The 24,340-nt window shown below is 42.5% G+C and overlaps 1 protein-coding gene across 4 annotated transcripts; it reads left to right on the plus strand.

The window, feature by feature from the left end:
* The first annotated feature begins 1,247 nt into the window (after positions 1–1,247).
* Positions 1,248–23,640, plus strand: C15H2orf88 (chromosome 15 C2orf88 homolog). 4 transcript variants are annotated; one of them, XM_021649278.2, is made up of 2 exons: positions 1,248–1,627; positions 20,198–23,640. In XM_021649278.2, the coding sequence occupies exon 2, from the start codon at positions 20,362–20,364 to the stop codon at positions 20,668–20,670; it is 309 nt and encodes a 102-aa protein (XP_021504953.1). In that variant the 5' UTR covers positions 1,248–1,627; positions 20,198–20,361; the 3' UTR covers positions 20,671–23,640. The 4 variants fall into 4 exon arrangements, 3 of the variants coding, with proteins under 3 accessions (XP_021504953.1, XP_060224321.1, XP_060224322.1); XM_060368338.1 differs by lacking the exon at positions 1,248–1,627 and adding an exon at positions 1,727–1,931; XR_009586420.1 differs by lacking the exon at positions 1,248–1,627 and adding an exon at positions 1,948–2,404.
* The last annotated feature ends 700 nt before the right edge of the window (positions 23,641–24,340 follow it).

The following is a 24,340-nucleotide window of genomic DNA, read 5'->3' on the forward strand; positions in this document are numbered from 1 at the left end:
GGAACAGGCAGCTACGAAAGGGACCATTATTTTAGCCTGAATATCCTCAAGCGCCAGCAGCAGAGGGCGCCAGGTTCTCTGCAGCCCCTTCCTATCTGGGTCTTTTCCATTCATCATATTGACTAAGACCAACCTCTAGTCCAGAGAGCAGTGAGCTCCTTCACTCACGACTGGCTTGGAATTGGACTTCCGGATGTGAGGGAGGCAAAAATGGAAGAGGTATGTGCGGAGAAGACGGGGTGTGTGAAAACCTGGGGAGCCGGGGGACTGTCTCCCATCCTCAGCCCCGCTCATCAGGGTAGCAGTGCGCTGGAGCCGAGTCTCTAAGACAAGCTCGTGCCATCCCTACCACACCTTATCTGGGCCTGATCTTGCCATGTTGAAGTGGACCCTGGAGAGGAGAGGAGTCAGGCCTCGATGTGACTGTCACAGCCCAGTGACAGACCTTGCTCCTCCTGGCTTCATTCTTAGAGCAGAGGTTAGGAGTGGGTAACTGTCCATAGGGAGGGGCCAGTGCAGTCTTGGATAGTGCGGTTAGTAGCACGCATGCGCGGCTAGGGTGGCAGTCCAGTGGGTAAAGTGCTCACTGTGCAAGTGGGAGACAGGAATTGGGATCTGGAGCACCCAGGTAAGCGCCCAGTGCGGCCTTGTGCCTGCAACCCCAGTGCTGAGGAGATGAAGTTGTGTGTGTGTGTGGGGGGGGGAGTTGGGGCTTGCGGACAAGCCAATCTAGCCAGCTCCACCAGCTCCACCAGGTAAACACCTTGTGTCAACACAAGGCGGAGAGTAACGGAGTTGGACCTCTGACGCGGACCTCTGGCCTCCACACACAGTCATAGGCACCCGCCCACACCGGCACATCCTCTCTGATACACACCCACTCCCGAGAGCTGAGAAAGACGAGGGCAAGCAGGCAACACAGGAGCTGAGCCTCAAGGGAGACCTTGCGTCCGATCCTAACTACTCAGCGCGGTGTGCTCGAAAAGTACGAGAGTACGTGCTCGGCTCAGACATCGTCAGTTTCATACAGCAGCTGCCTATTAAGCCAATGTTTGTCTTCTGCCATTGGTCACGCTAAATGTCTGAGTTCACAGCTACCTTAGCTGAGTTACACAGAGCAAACCTAAACACGCCTTTACGCTTCCACTTAAAGCTGAGTTAGATCTGGCAGGGCGGCTGAAGCCGTTCGCTCTCTGAGCTGATTCTTCGCTGAACTGGACCTTCGAAGAGGCCAGCTCATGTTAACCTACGGGCTTTAGGCTTTTCTTTCCTGAGAAGGGGGGGGCGGCGTAGAGGCCAGGGGAGGCCCTTGGACCTTATTCCCTGGAGGTCTCTCACTCTGGCCAGGCCGGCTGGCGGGCTCCCGTCCGTCCACCCATCTCCGCATCCTCCCCACATTCCTAAGGCAGGACTCCACCTCAGCATCTGCAATGCCAGAAGCCCAGAGCTGCCGCGGAGCTCTCCCGAGGCATGAATTTTGCATTGACAATCCATCGTGGAACAGGATGAAATAATGGTTCTTTTGTCTCTCGGGGCTGTCACTGTCGCTGGGAATCGCGCAGACGGAATGAGTAACAGCGAGGTCTGACCGAAGAAAGGCCATGTTTTTGAGGCTCTTCTTTAAAGGGTAAGAAAATGGTCTTTCAGAAGGTTTTGTTTTGAGAAACAAGCGTGTCAACTGTCACATACGGGAGAACGGAAAAGTGAAGTGTGCAAGACGGGACGTATCCGTAAAGACAGAAGCGCTCCGTGCACTTTTGCTCTGCGTGTTCCCGGTAGGGCGGGCTCTGCCGGGCAGAGGAGTGACGGCAAAGCCCGCACCGAGCGGCGGAGCCTTCCCGGGGAGGGCCGGGTCAGGGGATCAGCCACCGGCCGGGGCCACGCTGCAGCGCCGGCCGAGCCGCGCCTGCTCCCTCGGGGACCGCGATCAGGTGATGCCGCAGTCCAGGTGGCTCCCGGGAGGTGGCGCCGCGCGGGGAGCGAGCCTGGGGTGGGCGCGCGAGCGGGTGTGTCTGGCTGTGCCTGGCCCTGAGTGCTGCGGGGTGGCGGTAGCCCCAGGCGGAGGGCATGCTCTGCGGGTCCCTCGGCTCCACCTGCTGGACACGGCGGGCAGGCCGGGTGCGGGCCGCGAACTCGGGAGCGGGGCAGGGCGGGCGGCCGCAGGAGGAGGAGGAGCCGGGAGCGCGGCGGGAGGACGCCGGCCCTCGGGAGCGGCCGCTAACTTAACCCAGCTGGCGTCGGCGAAACCGGGGCCGCGCCGCCCCCTCCCGGCTGACGCCGGCGCCCGCCGAGCACCCTCCGCCCGGGGACTGCGGCCAGGGCCATGGGGCCCCCGGCGCCCGCGCCGCCTCGCGGAGGCCTGCACGCTTGCGGTGGCCCCGCAGGGGGCCCGCTGCTGGGTAGGGTAAGTGAACATCTGGGCGGTGGGAGCTTCGCTCGGGTGCTGTGACCTTTTGACTTTCCAACCCGGGAAGGCCGGGGTGGCCGGAGTTAACCTTAGCTAACATTTCCGGCTGTCCTGGATACGTCCTCACAGCTCGTCCCTTAACTGAGCGCTCAGCTCCATCTCCGGACTTAGTGTTCCCCGCCGGAGGCAGGCTCCCACCTGAAGAGCGGCCCAGCCGAGCTGTCGGGCGGAGCCGCACACCGTCAGCCGAGTGGCGCCGGGACTTCGGAAGTCGTGGGAGGCTGAATCTTGAGGGGAAATGATGCAAATGAAAGTACCGGCGAGTGGGATCCTCAGCCGCTGGAGGAGCTTCCCAGAAGCAGGTGTTTCTTTCATATTTCTGGTCTGACCCCTCCCCATCCTTTATGGAGGGTAACAACATCATAACCCAGTGAATCGCCACGGAGACTGCCCATCCCGCCTAGAGACCCAGATCCGCCGCCTGTATACATCAGAGAGATTTCGTTTTCATTCAGGGGACTAAAGAGTCCACTTTTATTATGGCTAAGTATCAGCAGGTGAGGGGTCCGTCGTTCCCTTTGAACGTCGTTCAGTCCCCAAGATAGCTCCCGTGTATGACAGATGGGACGGGATCTTATTTAAGTAAAGCAGAAAGGTTCGGGGAAAAAATAGTAACTTCAGATGTACCGTTCTCTGTCTTTCTTTTTTCTCTTTGCTGTGAAAGCAAAAAATAACTTGAGGAGCTTTATCAGATAACAAGGGAACTTTAAACCCGGGGTCTGCCCTCCGGCCAACTTCAATACAGCGTCCGCAGTTCACCTGACCGAAGCCAGGTTTGAACTGGCCCCTCCGTGTGCGGCCGCCCCCGTAGTGGAGGTAGCAGCCTGTCTGTCAGCAAGGCCCAGTCCACACTGAGCTGACACAAGGCTTCCTGGGACCCGACTCATTAGTCCTGCCCTTGCCGACCCCTTGCAACTTCTGAGGTCGCATGCAGGATTTCTACTTCTTTCTGCAAATAACATCTAAAACTTTCATCTGAACTTCCTCCTCCTCACCTCCCAGAAAATAAAGGAAAGGGGGAACACAGTAAAGAAATGGAAGGTTTGAAGTGATACAGAGTTAGTTTTTGTCTGTTTCGGCTGGCTGCTGTGAGGACGAAAATTTTAATCCACACAGTACATATAGATGCTTGGGAGACAGGAAACGATATTTTTCTTTAATGAGTAACCAAAATTGAGATAAGCAAGCAGTTTATTCAGAACCAGCGGCATATGTCTTTCTACCATCAAGCAAATGCTCCGAACCTGACAGAAAACATCACACCCCTGAGCTGTTGTCAGGGAGACTTTATTCGTCTTTAAATTGTTCAGCACAGTGTTTCTTTAGTAGAACTTGTTCTCTTTCGGTTTATATTATTGTAGACACATAGTTTCCACTTTAATAGGTACATTTCTGTTTTCGTCCTGACATTCACTGTGTTAGTTTGGTGCATATGAAGAATTTAGTCGACTTTCCAGTCACTGCTCAATGCACAGGACAAGCCCTTGTAGGCTGAAGGCTGCAGTTAGAAGCCAGGGCGGAGCTGGCGCTAGAATTCTCAAGCCTGAACTTACTTCTTTTCCAGAAATGAGGGTAATGCCAGTCCACTTTCAGGAAGATTGCTGAAACTCAAAGTACGGAAAAAGCCAGGCACAGCCGTGGCTAGAGCTCTCGTTGGTCTCTAGTAGAAATTGCTCAAGTTGGTGAACCAAGTGAATTTGCACTTGTTCTCGTGGGTAGGCTGGTCTCATCTGTAAGGATTTCATGAAAGACGAGTTTAATCAGGTGCCTTGCTAAAAACAGACTGTGAGTTTTCTCGATTGATTACAGAGTAGCCAATCAGCTTCCAGCTCCTGCAAATACTGACCATAGAGTAGCCAATCAGTTTCCAGCTCCTGCAAATACTGACCACTGCCCCTGCCAAGTATTGCCTGCTCAAGTCTTTAACTGGCAATTTCTATCGACTGCTCTATACAGCTTGGGAATTCTAATTCATTTTCTCTTGTATTTGATATTAGAAAATAATATTGGGTAAGTGACTGTAGCTTCTTTAGACCTTCTTCTCAGGATTCTGGGATATTCCCAGGACATTCCTGTGCTCACAACCCCAGGTTCTCTTGGGTGCTGGAGTGTGAGTGAGCAGAATGGGAAGGCGCAAGCAGCTTGTTCCTTAGTTCTCTCTCCTTGTCCATCCTTCCCTGCTGAGGCTTTATCGGAAGGCAGGAAGGTAGCTGCTTTCTGTCTCCAATCAGCACAGCATCTGCCTTTGGGTCGGAGGATTCTGTCGCCACTGCGCACGCTCCAGAGGCGTGCACAGTGAAGGATGACCAAACTGGGTTTTCCTGATGTTAACAGGTTCAACGTTTTGGCAGCAGGAAATAACTCTAGACAGCGTGTGCTATGGAAACACTGCCTTTACATTTTTAATTCATTTCTTTAAAATGAAAAGCGGTGAAATCACACATTTTTGTTTTACAAGGGGTGGAAGATGACATGATCCATGAAGCTAGACAGCAAAGACACGGGGTGTCACAGAGTCTTGTGGAGTAGGGCTGTATGTCCGCTCTGCAAGTACCTTCATCAGAACATTGTAAACATTAACCTGGTCCAGGTACTCCTACTCTGCAGCCTTTGTGTATTGTATGCACACCATGAACAAAAGAGAACGGTGTCAGACCCACAGCTTATTCCTAGCATCTAATGTGCTGCAGGCACACAGGTATCTTGAGAGCGACTGCATGTTAATAAACAGTCATTAAGTGCTTTGGTACAAAAGAAAAGGGAAATTACTCCTCCCATGAGGAAAGTTCTCACAGGGCAGACAACACTTAAAATTTCAATAGTTCAGACACCAGTTTACTGGACTTCTAGAGAAGGGTCAGGGGAATTCTAGGAAGTCTGTTAGGAAGGAGTGGGAGTTTCCCATCCTTGAAAATAGCCTTTGGTGTAACTAGGGAAGAGGGGGGAGGGTGCTGGGTGCACATAAGGAGGAGATGGGGGTGTTTCAAGGTAAGAAAGGCCTAGAAGACGGAGATGGACATGGGTGCTAAAAATAGTCCAGCTCCAAGGAAGAGGAGTAGGAAATCCAGCGCTTTTAAACATGTTTCAATAAGCCTCCCCGGCTGAAATACCATATCATTGGCCATAGGCAGGAGTCCGTACAGAGTATGCGTTATGAAAGAATTCTTAAACTTTAAATAGGAAAATGTTCTGAGTTCTTGGTCTCTGACATGGAGTTCAAATGCATTTGAACTCAGTTCTGTCTTGTCTCCACATAAGAGTGCTGCTTTTCATTGTTCAGAACTAGATATGCTGGTGCCTGGAAGTTAATTTAGTGCTCAGCACTTAATTCTTTCTTATTATTTGCACCTCCTACTTGTTCTAAAGTATCTGAATTGGTTTCACTGTGTAACATAATGCCTAAAATTGAATGTAGAAAGGAGCTGGGGAAAAAAAGCTTTTTGCTGTTTTGTCAGTCACTGGTGCTTGAGACTTCAACTGCTAAATGACAGCGTGATTCAAAGTGAACTTGATCGCATGTACATGCGGCACATGTGACACAGAAGCCGTTAGGATTGGGCCTGGGGTTCTAGATCATCTTTTAACTAACTGGTGAGAAGCTACATCTCACTGTGCTCCAGGAGTGTCTTAGAGTTTCTATCACTGCAACAAAACACCATGACCAAAAGCAAGCTGGGGACAAAGGGTCTGTTCAGCTTGCACTTCTATAGTGCTGTTCATCACCAAAAGAAAGTCAGGACAGGAACTCAAGCAGGGCAGGAACCTGGAGGCAGGAGATTCAGTGGCCATGGGGGAGGGCTGCTTGCTGGCTTGCTCAGCCTGCTTTCTCAGAGAACCCAAGCCCACCAGCCCAGGAACGGCACCACCCGCCATGGGCTGGACCCTCTTGCATTAAGCACTCCTCCAGAAAATACCTTACAACTGGCTCTCACAGAGGCATTTCCTCAACTGAGCTTCTTTCCTCTCTGGTGACTCTAGCTTGTGTTGACACAAAACCAGCCAGTACAAGGACATATTTTACGATACTGGGCGAACTACAGGATCAAGTTCAACATTTGTCCTTGTCCTTGAGTGGCCAGGAAAAGTCCCATGTTACCCAGAGAAAAGCCCAAAGATCTGAGGGAGACGGTGCCTGCTTGGATGACAAGTGAGAGAGGTTTTTGGCAGCTGATAAAATTCTAACTTCCAGCTCCACAATTACTGCTAACTATTCTGGATTATATGTTTTCATAATTATAATCTTAAGATATAAATCACTTAAAATAATTAATAAATTAATGTTTCTAGGTTTAGGAGACACTGCAGAGAAAAAGGGAAGGCAAGTGATGCAAAACAGTTGTGTTCCAAGACGGGTCTAAATCCTTCACACAGAGGACCTCACTTGCTTCTCCTTATGGCTGAGCCTTGTTTGGTTACACATAAAAACCAAACCCCCTGGTTTCCAAAGGTCACACTTGCAAGGATCTCAAACCTTGTCCTTGCCATTCTCTCCCCTTACACTAACAAACACAGTGCATTGGCCTGTCTCCCTGAGTGAGTGTGCTCTGTTGTTGGGCAGTACCGACTGTGATGAACCAGATGAGGAAACTAGTTGCTGCCTTCAGATAAATCAAGATTGTATTTATGTGCTTTCTAGATTTTGCTTTTTGGGAGAATGTTTAATCTTGTCATTCAATCCTATGGTAAATTTACAGTCCAAGTGAGTGATTCTCAATATTCCCAGAACAAAGACTCCATTTAAGACTCAATTTTTGTGGATCCTTACAAAAAAAAAAATGAAATTTCTGGATAGTTATTAAAGGACAAATAACCACAAACATGCTGTTACAAACTCAGTGACATATATTTTTTTAAGAACTTAGGTATTTTGTATGCCCGTGGGTGGGAATTTGTGTTCTGGGGTGTGTGTGTGTATGTGTGTGTGTGTGACAGCTTCTCACTGAGCCTGGAGCTCAGGTTCAGTTGTCCAGCAAGTGCCTGGAGTCTAGAGCACCTCTCACTGCCTCCTTTGTCACACATATGGTACTGGGCATAGAACCCATGGCAAGCGCTTTACTCGCTGGGCCAGCTCCATAGTTCCTTCAAGCATGTTTTTTAATGAATCAACATTTTGCTAAGTATATTTACATTGAAACTGATGCTGTGTAAATCTGTATGTATAAGATGTGTGTGTAGATTTGCATTAATTTAAGGCAGAGCCCACTTTAAAGCCATAACTTGAAGTAGATGGCCTCACAAAAACCTGTGAAAAGTTTGGACTATGATGTAAAATGGGACGATGATAAGCTGAACCTAGAGTTCAGGGCTTTTGGAACCCTCTGTTCATCTGGTGACAGATTTTTAGCTGTGTTCTCTTAATTATTAATTTTTATGTAATGGTTCCTTGTGTGTAGCCCATGATAACTTTAAGCTCTGGACCCTAGTACGTTTTTGTCTCCTGAGCCATGGAATTTCAGGCACCTGTCACCATGCTTGGTTTTATTAGGTCATTTTAAACAAACAGTACTACTTGCTTTGGTTTATTGATTTCTGCCCTTTATCATTTATGTTCTTCTTACTTGGGATTTACTTTTTCTGTTTTAGCTTAAGGTGAAAGTTAGGTAACTGATTTAAGCTTTGTTGTTACAAGGATACAAATCTATATAATTTCTTTTACATTTAAAGATTTATTCCAGAATTTTAATATAGTGTAGTTTTTATTGAACTGAAAATATATTTAATTTCCTTTATAATTTCTTCTTCACCCCATGGGCAACTTAAAAATGATTAGTTTCCAGATATTTGAGACTTTTATGGATTTATTATTTAAAAAATTTTAATACTAGGGCAACTGGAAATATATTCTGTAGAATTTCAAGCTTTAAAATCTGTTAGACTCCCCTCATTCAGTCTTCTCTGATGAATGGCCCTTAAGCACGTAGCAGGAATGCTTTCATTGCTGAATGAATGAATAGCACTCTGTTTTATCAGTGATGGAGGACTCAGACTGGACCATAATATTTAAAATGCAGATTCTTCATTTTGTCTTTGGATATTCTACCCATTTCTGTTTAAGCCATACAAGCCTCAAAACTATGCTTATGGCTCCTTTTCCCTTTTAGTTCTGCCAAGTTATGGTTCTTCATGTAGTTCCAAGCTATCAGTCACATACATATTTATGCTTAAACTGTGCCTCTTATGGACAGGATATAGTTAGTATTTCTGAAAGGTATTTCAAGATGAGTTTTAGGTTCACAGAATAATCCAGGAGATAGGACGTCCTCACCCACCCTGTGGCTGCACTCATTTACTAGGCTTTCCAGACTGTCAGCACCACACGCAGTGACCCGGTGTTTCACAAGATGCTGCTGTGTGGCCACATCACGACCACCCAAAAGCCACACTTTATATTAGGGCCCACTCCTCATTTCATATAACTCCTGGCTTCTGACATATGTCTAACCATATATCAGCATACCCATCATTACAGCCACATACAAAATACTTTCATTGTGAACATCATCTGTGTTCAACCTGCCCATCCCACCCACCTCTATAATTCCTGTCTTTTCACTTTCTCCATTGAGCTGGAGTCATATAGTACATAGTTCTTTCAGGTGGGCTTCATAACTCATTTTTTTTAAACGCTCAATATTATTTATTACCTAGATGTACCACAGTGTATCCATTCATTAACTGAAGGGTGTCCTGGTTGTTTCTAAGTTTTAGCAGTTATAAAAAAGACATCAGAGTATAGAACTTTATGGTACCTATTTTTTCAGCTCATTTGGGTGAATGCCAAGAAGTAAAACTGCAGATTGTGTATTAAGAGTATGATTAGTGTGTGAGAAGGGGCTAAGCTGTCTTCCAAAGTGACTGCATTGTTTTAGAGTTCCACCTGCAGTGCTGGGGTTCTGCTCCACATCTCTCCTCCAGCTGGTGCTGTTCGGACCATTCACTGTTCTGTTGGGTTCTGCTCTATTTCCATGCTGTTCTAACTTGCAATTCCCTAATGACACATGATGATGAAGGTTTTATTACATGCTCACCTGCCTTCTGTGTGTCTTCCCCAGTGAGGTGGTATTTTGCACATTTTGATCAGACTGTTCAGTTTTATTATTGAGTTTTAAGAGTTGTCTCTTTGGATTGTAGTTGGGTTTTTGTTGTTATTGTTGTTTTTAAATTTTTATTTATTTTTATTTTTTAACTTTTATTATTACACTTTATTCACTTTGTATCCCCCATAAACCCCTCCCTCCTCCTCTCCTAATCCCACCTTCCCTCCCCCTTCTTCATGCATGTCCCTCCCCAAGTCCACTGATAGGGGAGGTCCCCCTCTCCTTCCTTCTGATCTTATTCTATCAGATCTCATCAGGAGTGGCCGGTGGCCAGTAAGGTTGCTTCCCCCTCAGGGGGAGGTGATCAAAGAGCAGGCCAATCAGATTATGTCAGAGGCAGTCCCTCTTACCATTACTATGGAACCCACTTGGACACTGATGGATTGTAGTTTTTATCAAAGCTTTTATAGTGTTTTTTTTTTTTTTTTCTCCAAGTCAGTGGCTGGTTTTCTCAGTTTATAAAGTATCTGTAAAGAGCAGAGCTTTTAATTCTAGTGAGGTCAAACTATCTACCATGGGTCACGCCATTGGTTATACCTGAAAAGGTCACCACCAAACCTGAAGCTAATATATAGGGTTTGTGTGCGTGTGTGTGTGTGTGTGTGTGTGTGTGTGTGCTATAGGCATGTTAGATTTTAAGTCCACAAACAATTTTGAGTTCATTTTATTTTGTCTCTTTGCATGTGTACATTCACTTCTTAGACCATTGGTTGAAAACTGCTTTCTCCATTTTTCTGCTTTGGCCCCAAATAAGCTATATTTACTTGATTTGTATTTTATTTTATCCACTTATTTTTATTTGTTTTTTATCTGTCTATTTGGAGAAAAGTAATTTCTCACTGGTGAGTGGTTACCAACTGGAGGTAGCTCCTGGGTAGGCACAGGGTGTTTGTGTTCACGTCTCTCAGCATGGGCACAGTGTCTGGCACAGACCCGCACATGCTGCCACAGTCTGGGAGTTTGTATGTGTGCTCGTCAGTCTTGTTTAGGCCTTGTTTCCTTGGATTTTATTTTTTGACTAACTTGATAATTTGTTTTTAATTAGGAATTTTAGTCTGTTTCCTTCTGTTTTTGTCAGCGATCTTGCTCTTTTGTTTTAACTGTCTTTGAATTTGTAGTGCCAGAGGTTGGGTGGCTAATACAACAGGGGAGGGTTGGAGCTAAAGCTCTGGCTCTTTCTTTTTATACAGCCTTTTAAAGACATGGTTTAAGTTTCCTAAGCAGGCTGCAAACTCAGCATCTTTTTGTCTGCCTCCTTGAGTAGCTGAGGGTACAAGTGTCACCAGGCCTGGTTCACTTTCATTTGTAGTAATCTCCTCCTCTTCTTCTTCCTCCTCCTCCTTCTTCTTTCTTTCTTCTTCTTCACTTCCCTTTCCCTGTCTTCTGGGTTCAAGCTGTATAATTCTTCACAGCTTGAATAATATTGAAATATTAAATTAGCAGTTGCTCTATTTTGATTTTTAAGTTTCTCTCTCTCATTTTTCAGATTTTAGGAACTCAATGGATTACTTATTTAAGATGTTGAATCTCTTTCTTCCTGCATTTCTGTTTTTTAAAATTGTACAATGTCAATTTTGCTGATGAGATTATCTGTTTAATCTTCATGATCATTTTTTACTTTATATCCTTGAATATATTCAATTAACTATTTGAAAATTTGAATAAGTTCCATTAAATCCTGTTAATTATAAAATGCTGGGTCATGGGGGGGGGTCTAGCAGTGTGCTGGCTAGTCTTATGTCAACTTGACACAAACTAAAGTCATTTGAGAAGAGGGAACCTGTTAAGAAAAGGCCTCCATAAGCTTAGGCTGTAGGAAAGCCTGGAGTAATTTTCTTAATTAGCGATTGATGGGGAGGACCCAGCCCATTGTGGATAGTGCCATTCCTGGGCTGGTGGTCCTGGATTCTATAAGAATAGGGCTGACCAAGCCATGAAGAGCAAGCCAGTAAGCAGCACCCTCCGTGATCTCTGCACCAGCTCCTGCTTCAGGGTTCCTGCCCTGTTTGAGTTCCTGTCCTGACTTAATGAAGGACTACAATGTGAAATTATAAGCCAAATAAATCCTTTCCTCCCAAACTTGCTTTGGATCATAATGTTTCATAATAACAAGAACTAGAACAAGCAGCCCATCTTTTTTTTTTTCCCTTGACTGTAGGTCATCTCTCTTCTCTGCATGAATTTTTTTAAAACTGGATGTCGCATATTGTGAATACTTTGAATGGAATCTGGCTTATGCCATCTTTGTTTAAGTGGTAATTTTATTCTTAATCTGAGACTGCTTTTGTTTTGCCCATGCCCATGTCTGGCTGCCTCTTTTCAGCACTGAAGTCTTCCTGGAATGTGACTTTCTCACTTATTTATGTGTTGTCTGTGGCTGCTTCTCTACCAGAATCACAGATGTGAGCACTTGAGACATATGCTGATGTGTGCCTCAGTCTGCTCAGACTGCTTCAACCAAATGCCATAGACTGCTTACAAACGACAGGAACACAGTTCCCTTGGTTGTATGCTGGGAAGGTCATTGCAGCTGAGGCACCAGCAGATCAGTCCGGAATCAAAGTTCCCTGATTTCACAGATGGCACCTCTATTCCGCATCCTCTCATGGGAGCAAAGTGCTGGGAACTCTCTGAGGTTTCTCTAAAAGGGCAGTATTACCCAATACTATTTCCCAGAGTTCCCACTTTAAATACTGTCATATGAAGGATTAAGTGTCAATATGAAATTTGGGGAGAGGGTCATAAGTGCTGTCGACCACTGTGGCTTAGACGTCTAAGTCAGATACAGTCTAGTTCTTTAAGACCTTTGCCAGAGCTTGCTCTTGTTATTTATTCTTTTGACAACTGTCTGTTCAAGTCCCAGGCCCATTTTTTTTAAATAGGTCATTTTCTCTTTGATTCTTTGGGCTTTTTGTAACCTTTTTATGATCTGCTCATTAACCAGCCCTCTGATGTGTATCTGGAAAAGATTCTCTCCCACTCCACGGGCTTCCTCTTTACTCAACTGCTTAAGTGCAGAAGCTCTTTAGTTTTATGAAGTACCACTTGTCAATTGTTGGCCTTAATTCCTGGGCAAATGGAGTCCTACTCAGAAAGTCTTTTCCTAGACACACACACACACACACACACACACACACACAGAGAGAGAGAGACAGAGACAGAGACAGAGAGAGACAGAGTGAGAGAAAGTGTCTGTTTTCTTCTAAGTTTTAGCATTTCAGGTTTCAAATTCAGGTCTTTGGTTCAATTGAAGCTAACTTTTATGAAGAGTGATAGACACTAGTCTGACTTCATTCTTCTGCAGTGGACATCCAGTATTCTCAGCAACCTTATTGATGTTGCTGCATTTTCTCCAGTGTATATTTTTGGTCTCTTTGTCAAATATCAGCCATCTGGGACAAGCAGCTATCTTTTGTCTTGACTGTTGGTTATTTTTTCAAATATCAGTCATGTGATATTTGAACTGATTGGCCTGCTCTTTGACAAAGAAGCTAAAAAGGCCATGTCCAGATCTTCTGCTTTGCACATTGGTCTGTATGTAGTTTTGTGCCAGTACCAGGCTGTTTTTATTACTATTGCTCTATCATATGGCTTGAAATTTAGGTAAATTCCCCCTAGCACTATTAGTTTTGGTCAGGATTGCTTTGGCTATCTGAAGTGTTCTCTGGTTCTGAATAAAATTTTGAATGCTTTTTTTTTTTTTCTTGTGAAGACTGTTATATGTATTTTGTCAGGGTTGCACTAAATCTATAGCCAATTCAGGGTAAGATGGCCATTTTCACAATATTCTAACAAACAATGGATTATAAAAGGTCTTTTTATTTTCTAATATCTTCAGAGATTTGAAGTTTTCATTGCAGAGGTCATTTGCCTCCTTGGTTAGATTTATTCTAAGATATTTCATTGTCTTTGAGGCTATTGTTAATGGGAGTATTCCCATCATCTCTTTCTCAGAGTATTTGTTGGGCATGTTGTAAAGGCTCTAAAAGTTTTAGAAGTTGACTTTGCATCCTGTCACTTTGCTTGAAATTGTTGATTGTTTCTACAAGTTTTCTGGTGGAATATGTGGCAGCTCTTATGGATAATATGATATCTGCAAATAGGGATAACATGACTTCACTCCCTATTTGCATCCTTTGTTGTATCACCCCAGCTAACACTCCCAGCACTACCCTGAGCAGGAGTGGACACCCTTGTCTTCCTGATTTTAATGACATCGGTTTGAGTATTTCTCCATTTAGGATAATGATAGTGGTGGGTTTGTCATATACATCCTTTATTGAGATAGGATTTCTTTTTTATCATGAAAGTATGTTGGATTTTTCTCAGTAATTTTTTCTGTACCTATTTCAAGCCCATTTATATGAGTTAATGCATTTATTGATCTTTTGATATGTGTCTGAATTCTATGCACAATTTTTATTGAAGATGTTTTTTTCTGTGTTCACCAGAGAAGTTGATTTGCAGTTTTTGGTTTGTTTGCCTGTCTGGTGTGTGTGTGTTTACCAGGTTGGGTATTAGCATAATACTGCCTTCATAGAAGGAGTCTGAGAGTGTTCTTCTCTTTTTTTTTTTTTAAATTTAAGTATTAGCTGTAGATCTTTGACAGTCAGAAGTTAATGGTGAGAACTGGAAAAGATCATCCTGAGTGAGTTATCCCAGAAGCAGAAAGACACACAGGGTATATATACTCACTCATAATTAGATACTAAACATATAATATAGGCTAAACATACTAAAATCTAATCAGGAAGGAGGACTCTGGCTAAGATGCTCAATCCCCATTCAGAAAGGTAAAGAGGATGGCTATCAGAAGAAGAGGGAGAAAACAAAGAACAGGACAAGAGCCTACCACAGAGGGCCCCTAAAAGGCTCTACCCTGTAGGGTATTGAGGCAGATGTTGAGACTCATAGCCAAACTTTGGGCAGAGTACATGGAATCTTATGAAAGAAGTGGGAGGTAATAAGACCTGGAGAGGACAGGAGCTCGACAAGGATAGCAACACATCCAAAAAGTCTGGACACAGGGGTCTTTTCTAAAACTGATACTCCAGCCAAGGACCACTCATGGAGATGGTCTGGAACCCCTGCACAGAGGTAGGCTATGGCAGTTCAGTATCCAAATGGCCTCCATAGTAATGGGGACAGGGACTGTCTCTGATATGAACTGATTGGCCTGCTCTTTGATCACCTCCCCCTGAGGGGGGAGCAGCCTTACCAGACTACAGAAGAAGACAATGCAGCCACTACTAATGAGACCTGATAGACTAGGATCAGAGGGAAGGGGAGGAGGACCTCCCTTTTCAGTGAACTGGGAGAGGGACACAGGTGGGGAAGAGGGAGGATGGGATTTGGAGGGGAGGGGGAAGGGAGGTTTAGGTGGGATACAAAGTGAATAAACTGTAATTAATAAAAATTTTTAAAAAATTGGAAAAAAAATCCAAAATATCAGGAAAAAAAAAAAAAAAGAAAGTCAGAAGTTGGGTAGAATCCTGCTTTTAATTCATTTGGCCTTCGATAGCTATAAATTTGCCAGAAGACTTATTACTACTGTTTCAACTTATTCTTTCTTTCTATTTGGGTCCTTGATCTCTTCGTGGTTTACCTTGGATGTTTTGATATATCTGGAACTTAATCTGTTCTTTTAGATTTTCCAACTTGATGGAGTACGGGTTTGAAAAGTATTCCCTTAAAATACTCTGAATATTTTTAGGGTCTATTTTAAAGGTTTCATTGTTCAGTTCTGTTAATTTGTATTCTCTATTTCTTTTGGTAAGTTGAGCCAAGAGTATGTCAATCTTGTTTATTGTTTTAAAGAACCAGCTTTTAGTTTCATTCTTTATATTGTTTTGTTTTTATTTAATTTCTGCTTTAATTTTTACTATTTCTTGTTGTATCCTAGATTTGTCTTTTTTTTTCTATATTCTTGAATTGCATCAAGCCATTTAGTTGTGCTCCTGTTTTGTTTTTTAATGTAGGCTATATTTTGTTTTTTTTTTTTAATATAGGCTATTATTTAGCTATAATATTCCTTGAAGAACTGTTTTTAATGTATCCCAGAGCTTTTGGTGTGTTTTCATTTTTATTTAGTTCCATAAATGTATTGTTTTTGTTTTTTTGAGATGGGATTTCTCTGAGTAGCCTTGGCTGTCCTGAACTTGCTTTGTAGACCAGGCTGGCCTCTAACTCAAAAGAGATCTACCTGCCTCTGCCACCCCAGTTCCATAAATTTTTTTTGTTACATTAATTTTTTTAAAAATTTGTTTTGATTTCTTTTTTTTTGCCAGCTCATGGTCCACTAAAGAGTTGTTTAAGCTCCATGAGTTTTTCACTGACAGAAATTTGTTTGCTATCAGTTTTAAGTTTTATTGCATACTTATCAAGTAGAACACATGGAAATTAATTTTTTTTCTGAATTTGTTAACATTTGTTTTGTGTCCTAGGATATGATCTATTTTAGAGAAGTTGCCATGGCTACTGAATAAAATATGTATTCTTTAGTGTTCGGGTGAAATATCCTGTAGATCTCTGTTAGGTCCATTTGATGTAAAATGTCTGATGGTTCTCTAATGTTTTGTTCAGATGACATATCTATTGGAGAAATTGAGTTACTGAAATTGCCTACTACTGCTGGGCTGATATTAATCTGCCTTTAACATCAGTCATATGCTTTTTATGACATTCAGTGCCCCAGAGTTTGTTTAGTATGCATGTGTAGTATTATAATATTTTCTTGGTTAACTGTTGTCCTAATTAGAAGTGAAATGCCATTTGTCTCTTCTAATTAATTTAGTTTGGAGTCTAATTTGGTCAGATATTTAGATGGCAATTCCTGTTTCCTTTTGGTCCCATTTGCTTGGAACAATATTTTCCATCCTTTCAATTTAAAGTGGTTCCTAACACTGAGTTTCCTGTAGACAACAGAAAGACAGATTTTGTTTCTTAATCTACTCTGTTAGCCTATGCTTTTTGACTGAAGAATTGAGTCTATTTTTTTAAGTTATTATTCAAAAGTGTGTATACAGCAGTAATTTTTGTTGGCCTTTTGCTGCTTCTTAGTCATGCTCTGTATTTCAATTTATCATAGCTTCATTCTCTTTAGTTTCTTGGCCATAGGTATTCCTCTCTTTAGTCTGAAGTACTGCTTCCAGTATTCTGTAGGACTGCTTTGATAGTTATGGAGTGTTTAGGTAGTTTGTATCATGAAGTTTTTCCCTCCTACCATTATGTTACATAGTTTTATTCCGTATAGTAGTTGAGGCTGACCATCATGGTTTTAGAAATTTGGAATGCACTGCTTCAGGCTACTTTAATTCACAAAGCTTCCATAGAGAAATCAGATGTTATTCTGGGAGGTTTTCCTTTGTATGTGAGTTTTTTTTTTTCTTCTTCTTCTTCTTCTTGCAGGTTTTATCATTCTTTCTTCTGTGTATGTATTTTAAGTGCGATATCTCATGAGTAGTTTCTTTTCTGGCCTCATCTCTTTGGTGCTCTGTATGCTTGTGTCTGTAAGATGCTGTCCTTCCTTAGAAGAAGTTCATTTACATATTCTTTCTTAAGATCTGGTCTATACCATTGACTTGGCATTCTTTTTCATCTATACCTTTAATTATAAGATGTGGTCTTATCATGGTATCCCACAGTTCCTAAATGTTCTTTTCCTGAATTTAATTTTTTTTCATATTGCTTGTGTAGTCATTCCTTTGGCTCCAAGCCCTGATATTATATCTTCTACTTAAACCATTCTATTTGGAAAGCCTTTCCATGAGTTTTCTAATTGGGATACTGAATTTTTCAATTCTGTCTTCATTTTATTTCAAGTCTTTTCAATGCTTCTGTCTCTTTATTGAATTTCCTTTTTAAATCCTAGATTTTGTCATTTTTGTCAGCCCTATTTTTTTGGGGGGGTGAAGTACTCACACATTTTTCTCTTTATGTTCATTCTAAGTTCACTGAGCTGTTTTTTTCTTCTTTAAACTTCTTAAATTCTTAGAGAAAGTCTAGATTGTTCTTTTAAGATCTGTGTCCTGGGGCTCATAAAAATTATTATTACAGAAAATTTCTACATGACTAGTGGATTTTGGAGGAGACAAATTGTTGTGTCCTTTTATATTTTGTTTTCTGATGAGACCTGTGTATGTGGCCTTTTTTGTTGGTGGTTGTATGTTTGATGTGGATACAGCAAACTGGGCTACACACCAGATATGTGCTGTCTAAGAAAGGGCTCCTTAGACTAGGCTAGAGCACTGGATGTGGGCTGGGCTCCACCTGAGTGTTGAGGTGAATTCAGGTGGTTTGTGAACTCACCAGGCTAGACAGGAGGACAGGATATGCTAGCCAGGCTAGAATTGGAAAGTAAGTAGCTAGAGTGTGGTGATGGGATAAGACCTGCAGAGACAGGGTTCTGGGCAGGTGTTGTGTGCAGGAGGAAGAGGGATTAAGAAAGCAGACTCACCAGGCAAGGCCAGAGCACAGGGGGTTTTGGCATGGCAGGAAGTGGAAAGTGGCTAGAAGGTGGGGACGCTGGACAAACCTACTTCCATACCCTGCTTTCTTTTTTATGACAGAGTTTTCTAATCATTCCATGTTAATTATGCCCAGTTCCCGTATCACTTCTCAGTCCAAAACAGTCTATGGTAAGTAACTACATGCTCTGTGTTAGAGATGTATAACTGAGGTAGACCTGTTTTCAAGGAGTTCAGTGAAACAAACAAGACAGACACTCAATACATTCTACAGTCCCTTTTGATATACCTCTCTGAAATCTGGAACATGAGGCAAGGCATACAAAACTAAAAACATTTAAAAACAGAAGCCTAGAATTCTTTTTGCTCCCCGTATCATCTTTACTTAGTAGTAGAGATTGGGAGGGAGGGAGGGAGGGAGAGAGGGAGGGAGGGAGGGAGGGAGGGAGGGAGGGAGGAAAGAAAGGAAGGAAGGAAGGAAGGAAGGAGAGAGAGAGGGAGAGAAAGAAGAAAGGAAAGAAGGAAGGAAGGAAGGAAGAGAAAGAAAGAAAGAAAGAAAGAACACCTGTATATTTAAAAAAAAAAAGTAGAGCAGTGAGTCAAGCAAAGATTAGTTTTTCTAGACTTCTTTGATTACAAACTATTAAAAGTGAGTAGGTATACAGTAGCCTTTACTTTCTAGGGATCAGTGGTACCAGATTTTATGACTTTTTAGGGTTCCTTCTATAAACTAAAAACTAAGTGGTAATCAGGTACCATACACAGGAACTACTGACGTCATTCAGGCACTTTACCTGTGCTCATATATGGCTGCCTCTCCTTAAAGCAGTCACTTATATAAGCCCTAAAGTCTCCTCTAAGATCATTAATTAATACCTCTAATGACAACACCCACTTGGGATGCAAATAAGGCACAACAGAGTACTGCCTATTTCCTGTTTAAACACCAAGAAAGAGTAGGAGGAGGACAGTATGGTAGAAGGAACCTTAGTAGTAAGGATCGAGAATCAGGAAACACTTTCTACCAAGGACCAAAGAGTAAAATTTTAGACTTTGTGGGTGAAATCTGCCCTAACTATGCAGTCTCGCCATTGAGAGTAAAGCCCAGCCACACAACATAGACAGGGGAACCGTGCTCTGCTCAGCTTTCTCTGTAGAAACATGTTTTCTGCTTTCCCGAGGCAGTAGTGGCTACCACGCCTGCAAGACTTTGGGCAGTGGTAGTGGGGATTAAAGAAATGACAGACGTGTACAGAAAAGCTGGGGTCAGGTGCAAACTTCTGCACATGCTGTCAACATCCACAGCCCAAGCAGGGCAAGGACTTGGCATTTCCGCAAATCTGAAGCACTGGGTTCCTTGAGAGCAATGCTCACAACTGAATGCTCATTCAGACAGGGGTGCACTCACTGCCCAGAGATGGTACCACCAAGTAAAATGCTGAATAAAAGTGCCCAGATTTCACACGGTTATTTAAAAGCAGTGGTTCTCAAACCGTGGCAGAAGGGGTCAAATGACCTTTCCACAGGGGTTACATATCATATATCCTGCATATCATATTTACATTATGATTCATAACAGCAGCAAAATTATCATTATGAAATAGCAACAAAAATAATTTTATGGTTAGAGGTCACCACAACACGAGTACTGTATTAAAGAGTTACAGCATTAGAAAGGTTGAGAAGTACTGTTTTAGAGTATTGACGCTAAAATGGCCTAATTAAATGCAGTGGGGTGACCACCCACACATGGTGGGGGGGGCAGCAGAGGGAGAGGGAGGAAGAGAAAAACAGCAACAGAAAACTTGAAAAGAAGGGGACTTGTTTGGAGGGATTTGGTGGTTTGACAGGATAACTAAATTAAGAGGGTAATTCAAAAAATATGACCAAAGTACATTATATATGTATGAAATTGTAAAAGAATTTTTTAAAAAGGTGGTTGGAATTCAGCCCAAGAATGATCCCTTGCTAACGTAAAGTTTTATTCCATTTAGTTTTATAAAGTTTTCAAAGTTCAAAAAAGGTTCGAGTAACCTGTCATTCCTGCTGAGTGAGTTCTCCAGCTTTGATTGATAAGTTTGTTTGTAGAGAACTTCATTTTTCTTTCAAGGGACCAAGGGCCCCACGTCACACAGAACCTCACGGTGAAAACTCCCTTCTCTTGACAGGTAAACACAAGACGTGAAGAGTAGTGAAAGGGATCAGCGGTTGCCAAAGTGGCCTGAGAGGAAAGACTGGTCAACATTGTGTGGACAACCCTGTACTGTTTTCCAAAGATGCTGTTGAAGTAGTCTTAACACAGCCTGCCTTCACTCTGCCAAAGCTCTACATCATGGGCTGCATGAAGTCAAAGCAAACGTTCCCATTTCCTACCACATTAGACATTGAAAGGGTACATGAGAGTGAAGAAGCATTTATCCCAGAGGAAAGCTTTCAACATACAGTCCCTTCTTTAAGCCAACCCCAAGTCCAGGAGGAAGTGAAGAAACACCCAGAGCCTGCTAATATGGTCCTTGAATACGCAGAACATCTGGCCAAGGAAATTGTGCAGGATGCCTTGAAGCAGTGGGCATGTGAGAACATCAAATACTCCAACATCCCATTCATCGAGAGTGAAGGCTCTGACACCGCCATTGGATGATAATACTCTGCTGTGCTCTGGATGTAGTCGGTGCTAATTTAAATACATGAACCAAGTTTTAAAACTCCATCTGGATGTAAAACCATGTCTGTGATAATATTAGTGTAGGGATGCTGATGATGAAGTGTAATTTTAAGCAGTTCTACTATGTTAACATCAATGTATATCTGCTTGATCTTGAATTTTGGTTGTAAAAGGTCTGGACAAAGGTCTTATGCCATGTCATTAGCTGTCTGTCATACCATGCTCTTCCTGAGGCAGTAATGACATCACCAAAGAAAATGTTGACTAAAACGTGCCTAAGTTCCAAATGGTTAGTTTAAGGGATTGACTTTAAAATGACTATTTCTGTTAATTTATACCCAAAAAAACAACAAAACAAAAACCAAAAACACAGAACATGAAAAGGGTTTCCTTAAAATGTCTCAGCAAGGAATGAACTCCAGCCACAGTGATCCATAGTATGCCTGTTGTTAAAACCATTTGTGTCAGGGATTGCCCACTTCCTGACACCTGTAACCTAACATTAGGAACCACCAGTGAAGAGGGCTGCCTTGAATGCTGTTCTCAGTAGAAAGTCAGTAGGAAGTCTTATTTTTGTAGATGGAAAGAATAACACCCACCTTGAGCCTCAGGGTCCTGCCACAAATGTTACTGGAGGATTTTAACTTTGCGTGTTATGGCCATCTTTAAAAGATAATTTACAGAAGTCATGACAACTTCATTGCATTGAAATATGCTCTTTGTTATCTTTCATCCAGTAGGTCTTGAAAATGAGAGACACCTAGTCTGCAAGGTGAACCTTGAAGCTGGTGTCATGGCTTACTGTGTGTAGAGCCTCACTGCAGTGCTGGTGCAGGGGTGCAGGAGCTGATGGTCCAAGAGGACTTGTAATTCTCCTAAGAGTAGGACAGAACTTTCCTCCCAAAGGGAGCACCTATGTGGGATTTAGCAATCTCTCGAGCCATATATTCTCCCGAATGGAGAACTTGTGTGGGTTTTAGCAGTCATGCATGCCCACAAAGCACTTTTAGCCATATATTGCAGAAGTGTTCTAAATTAGGCATTTTAAAAACTATCATAGAATATACACTTTTTATTTTTTAAAGAACTTAACTATTTAAAGCTCAGTAGTAATAAAAGACTTAGGACAAAGTCAATAGGAAAATGGGACTGAGTGTCTAGAATGATCAATGAACTGTGCTAAGCAGAGAGTGAGGGGAAATGGGGTCCATCTACACCTGCCCCTCAGTGACATGGTTTATCAGCATTTTTGAAACTCAAAACCATTGGAGAAAGGCTTCTGGTATCACGTGAGCTAAATAAGTTCTTGGCTTTGTCCATAGTAAGAAATACTGCCTCTAGTTTTAACAGTCGAACAGTGTGAAGCCTCCAGGTTTTAGAAGCAGAGAGGTCATTAAAATGAGCAACAGGTCATCTTTCAGTTTGCTTTCAGAAATCTGACCGTTGTGGAGTCACAGTACTCCACCCCACCTGTAATCGAACAGCTTAGACAACTGTAAGCAACCACACCTGTTTCTATGACCATCTGCACATAAGGCACAGTGCAGAGTGCTTCCCATAATGTCCAGTTCATGGAACACTCTAGAGTTTCCAATTCTGTACTGACAATTCAGGCAAAAGCCTAGATTATAATGTTTTCCACTCATCTAGCTTCTCATATGAGGATACCTGTTACAAGGTTTCTTGTTATTTAAAATATATAATTAAGTATACAAAATAATATATATGTTGGTCAGAACATGAAGACATAGTCTACCTAGGGATACTGGCAAGTGGGTTTGGTTTATATGAGAGTATTTCAACTTCAAGTTTCCTCTTTGTCCCACATCAATTCCAATGGTGGAGCAAGAGTGCGTACCGTCTCTGCTACCCTCTTTCAGCAACTCTGATGAGCAGTTTTACTGTGAAAGCAAGCACTGTGTGCTCACCTTGACTTTAATGAAAATATATACATAATAATCTTCTAAAAGACTTACCTTTACAACACATGAGAACTGTATGTCAGCCCATGAACAAGGAACCACAAAGCTTATTAGAGAGGTGAATAAACTGTGTGTGAGTAAAAAGTTGAACACACTTTATACCACACTGGATAGTATCGGGGTATAGTTTCGCCTTGCTGAGAACAAGGCATCTTTCATAAGGGGTCAGCCTTCTTTCCTGCCTTTGTATTCATCATCTGAGCCTTGTTTGAGGTCTTTCATTAGGAAGAAGAGCACTAAGAAGAAGGGACCCATGAACTGACCCACTCATTAGCAGGGACATGTAGAACACCAGTGTAAGGGCAGAGGGACTGCTACTGCACATGGCCTCAGGGACATCTGTGGAGGAAACCAATGTGCCAATTCCGAATTTGCTGACTCAAAATGCCACGGTGTGTGTCACTGCTCCTCCCTGTTGTCTCTTGTTGATAAAGGCCTTTGATGCTAGAATTCTCCCATCTTAGTTTCCTTATCAGTTCTTTACCAACTACCTGTGGTTATTATCACTTCAAGGACAATTTTGAAGGGACAGGCAAGATTATCTTAAGCCCCCAAAATCTGTATCAAGCTCTCATAAGCATTAAAAATAAATTCACAGAAATAGCATGATATACACATCCTACTTAATCACCACTGGCATTCGGTGAGATGGGACAAAGTATACTTTTGAATCATATTATTTTAGAAATATGAAGTTAGACATGTATAAATGGTCAAGAAGCAGTAATGTATATGTAATGTCTATATAAACATAGTATATATGTTAAATGACCTAGCAAGCCATGTGTTTCTTCCTTGGAGCCATAAATACTAGCTTCAAAGAATTAGCTGTTACTTTATTCACAAAATTCAGGTTTTATTAGCAAATGCCCCGTAAGAATTAACTCTGAAGTGGTATTTTTTTCCCCAAATATTTTTGTGAAAAAAATTTTTTGTAACTATAATAAAAGTCCAATCGCAATTAGCCAGCTGAAGTAAACCCTTTTTGGTGTGGTCTTCACTGATGTTTCACATGGAGACTTCTATTCTGTACTGCTAACACGTACAAAGTGAATGAAAGCGCACCAACATAGACAAGCTCTTGGTCTATTAAGGTCTAATTTAGGAGCTTTAGAACAAAATGTAAAACTTGGCCTGTACCGTGGTATTATTTCAGACATGTTCTTTTGGAGGAAGCATGATTTATGACAAGGAGATTGAGAGCTGAGAACATGTGGAAAGCACTACCCTCTAGGCAGGAGCTGCCTCCTGTGTGTGTTGGTGGGGGAGGTCGCTGGGGATGCCATGTTGGCAGGAGCCCACAGCTCTTTTCAATTCTGTTGCTTTTGCTCTTGCCTCACAGTCTCTTAGTTTGTCAGAGCCTGGGATGAAGGAGACATTTTAACAAGTTACAAAATAAATGATTAGCTGACTCATGTAAAAATTATCTGACTTAAAAATTTAAGATCTTGAGTATGGAATTCTTTGCAGTTTCTTACATCCCTTAAAAACCATTCTGTCAAGGCTAGAGAGATGCTTAATAAATGCATTTAGAACCTAGCTCTTCCAGAGGAGCTAGGTTCAGTTCCCAACACCTACACAGCAACTCAGAATCATCCTTAATTCTCATTCAGGGGATGCAATGCTCTCTTCTAGCTGTGCAGGCATATGGTACACATGCAGAC

The sequence above is a fragment of the Meriones unguiculatus genome, chromosome 15 (genome assembly GCF_030254825.1).
Source record: "Meriones unguiculatus strain TT.TT164.6M chromosome 15, Bangor_MerUng_6.1, whole genome shotgun sequence".
NCBI lineage: Eukaryota > Metazoa > Chordata > Mammalia > Rodentia > Muridae > Meriones > Meriones unguiculatus.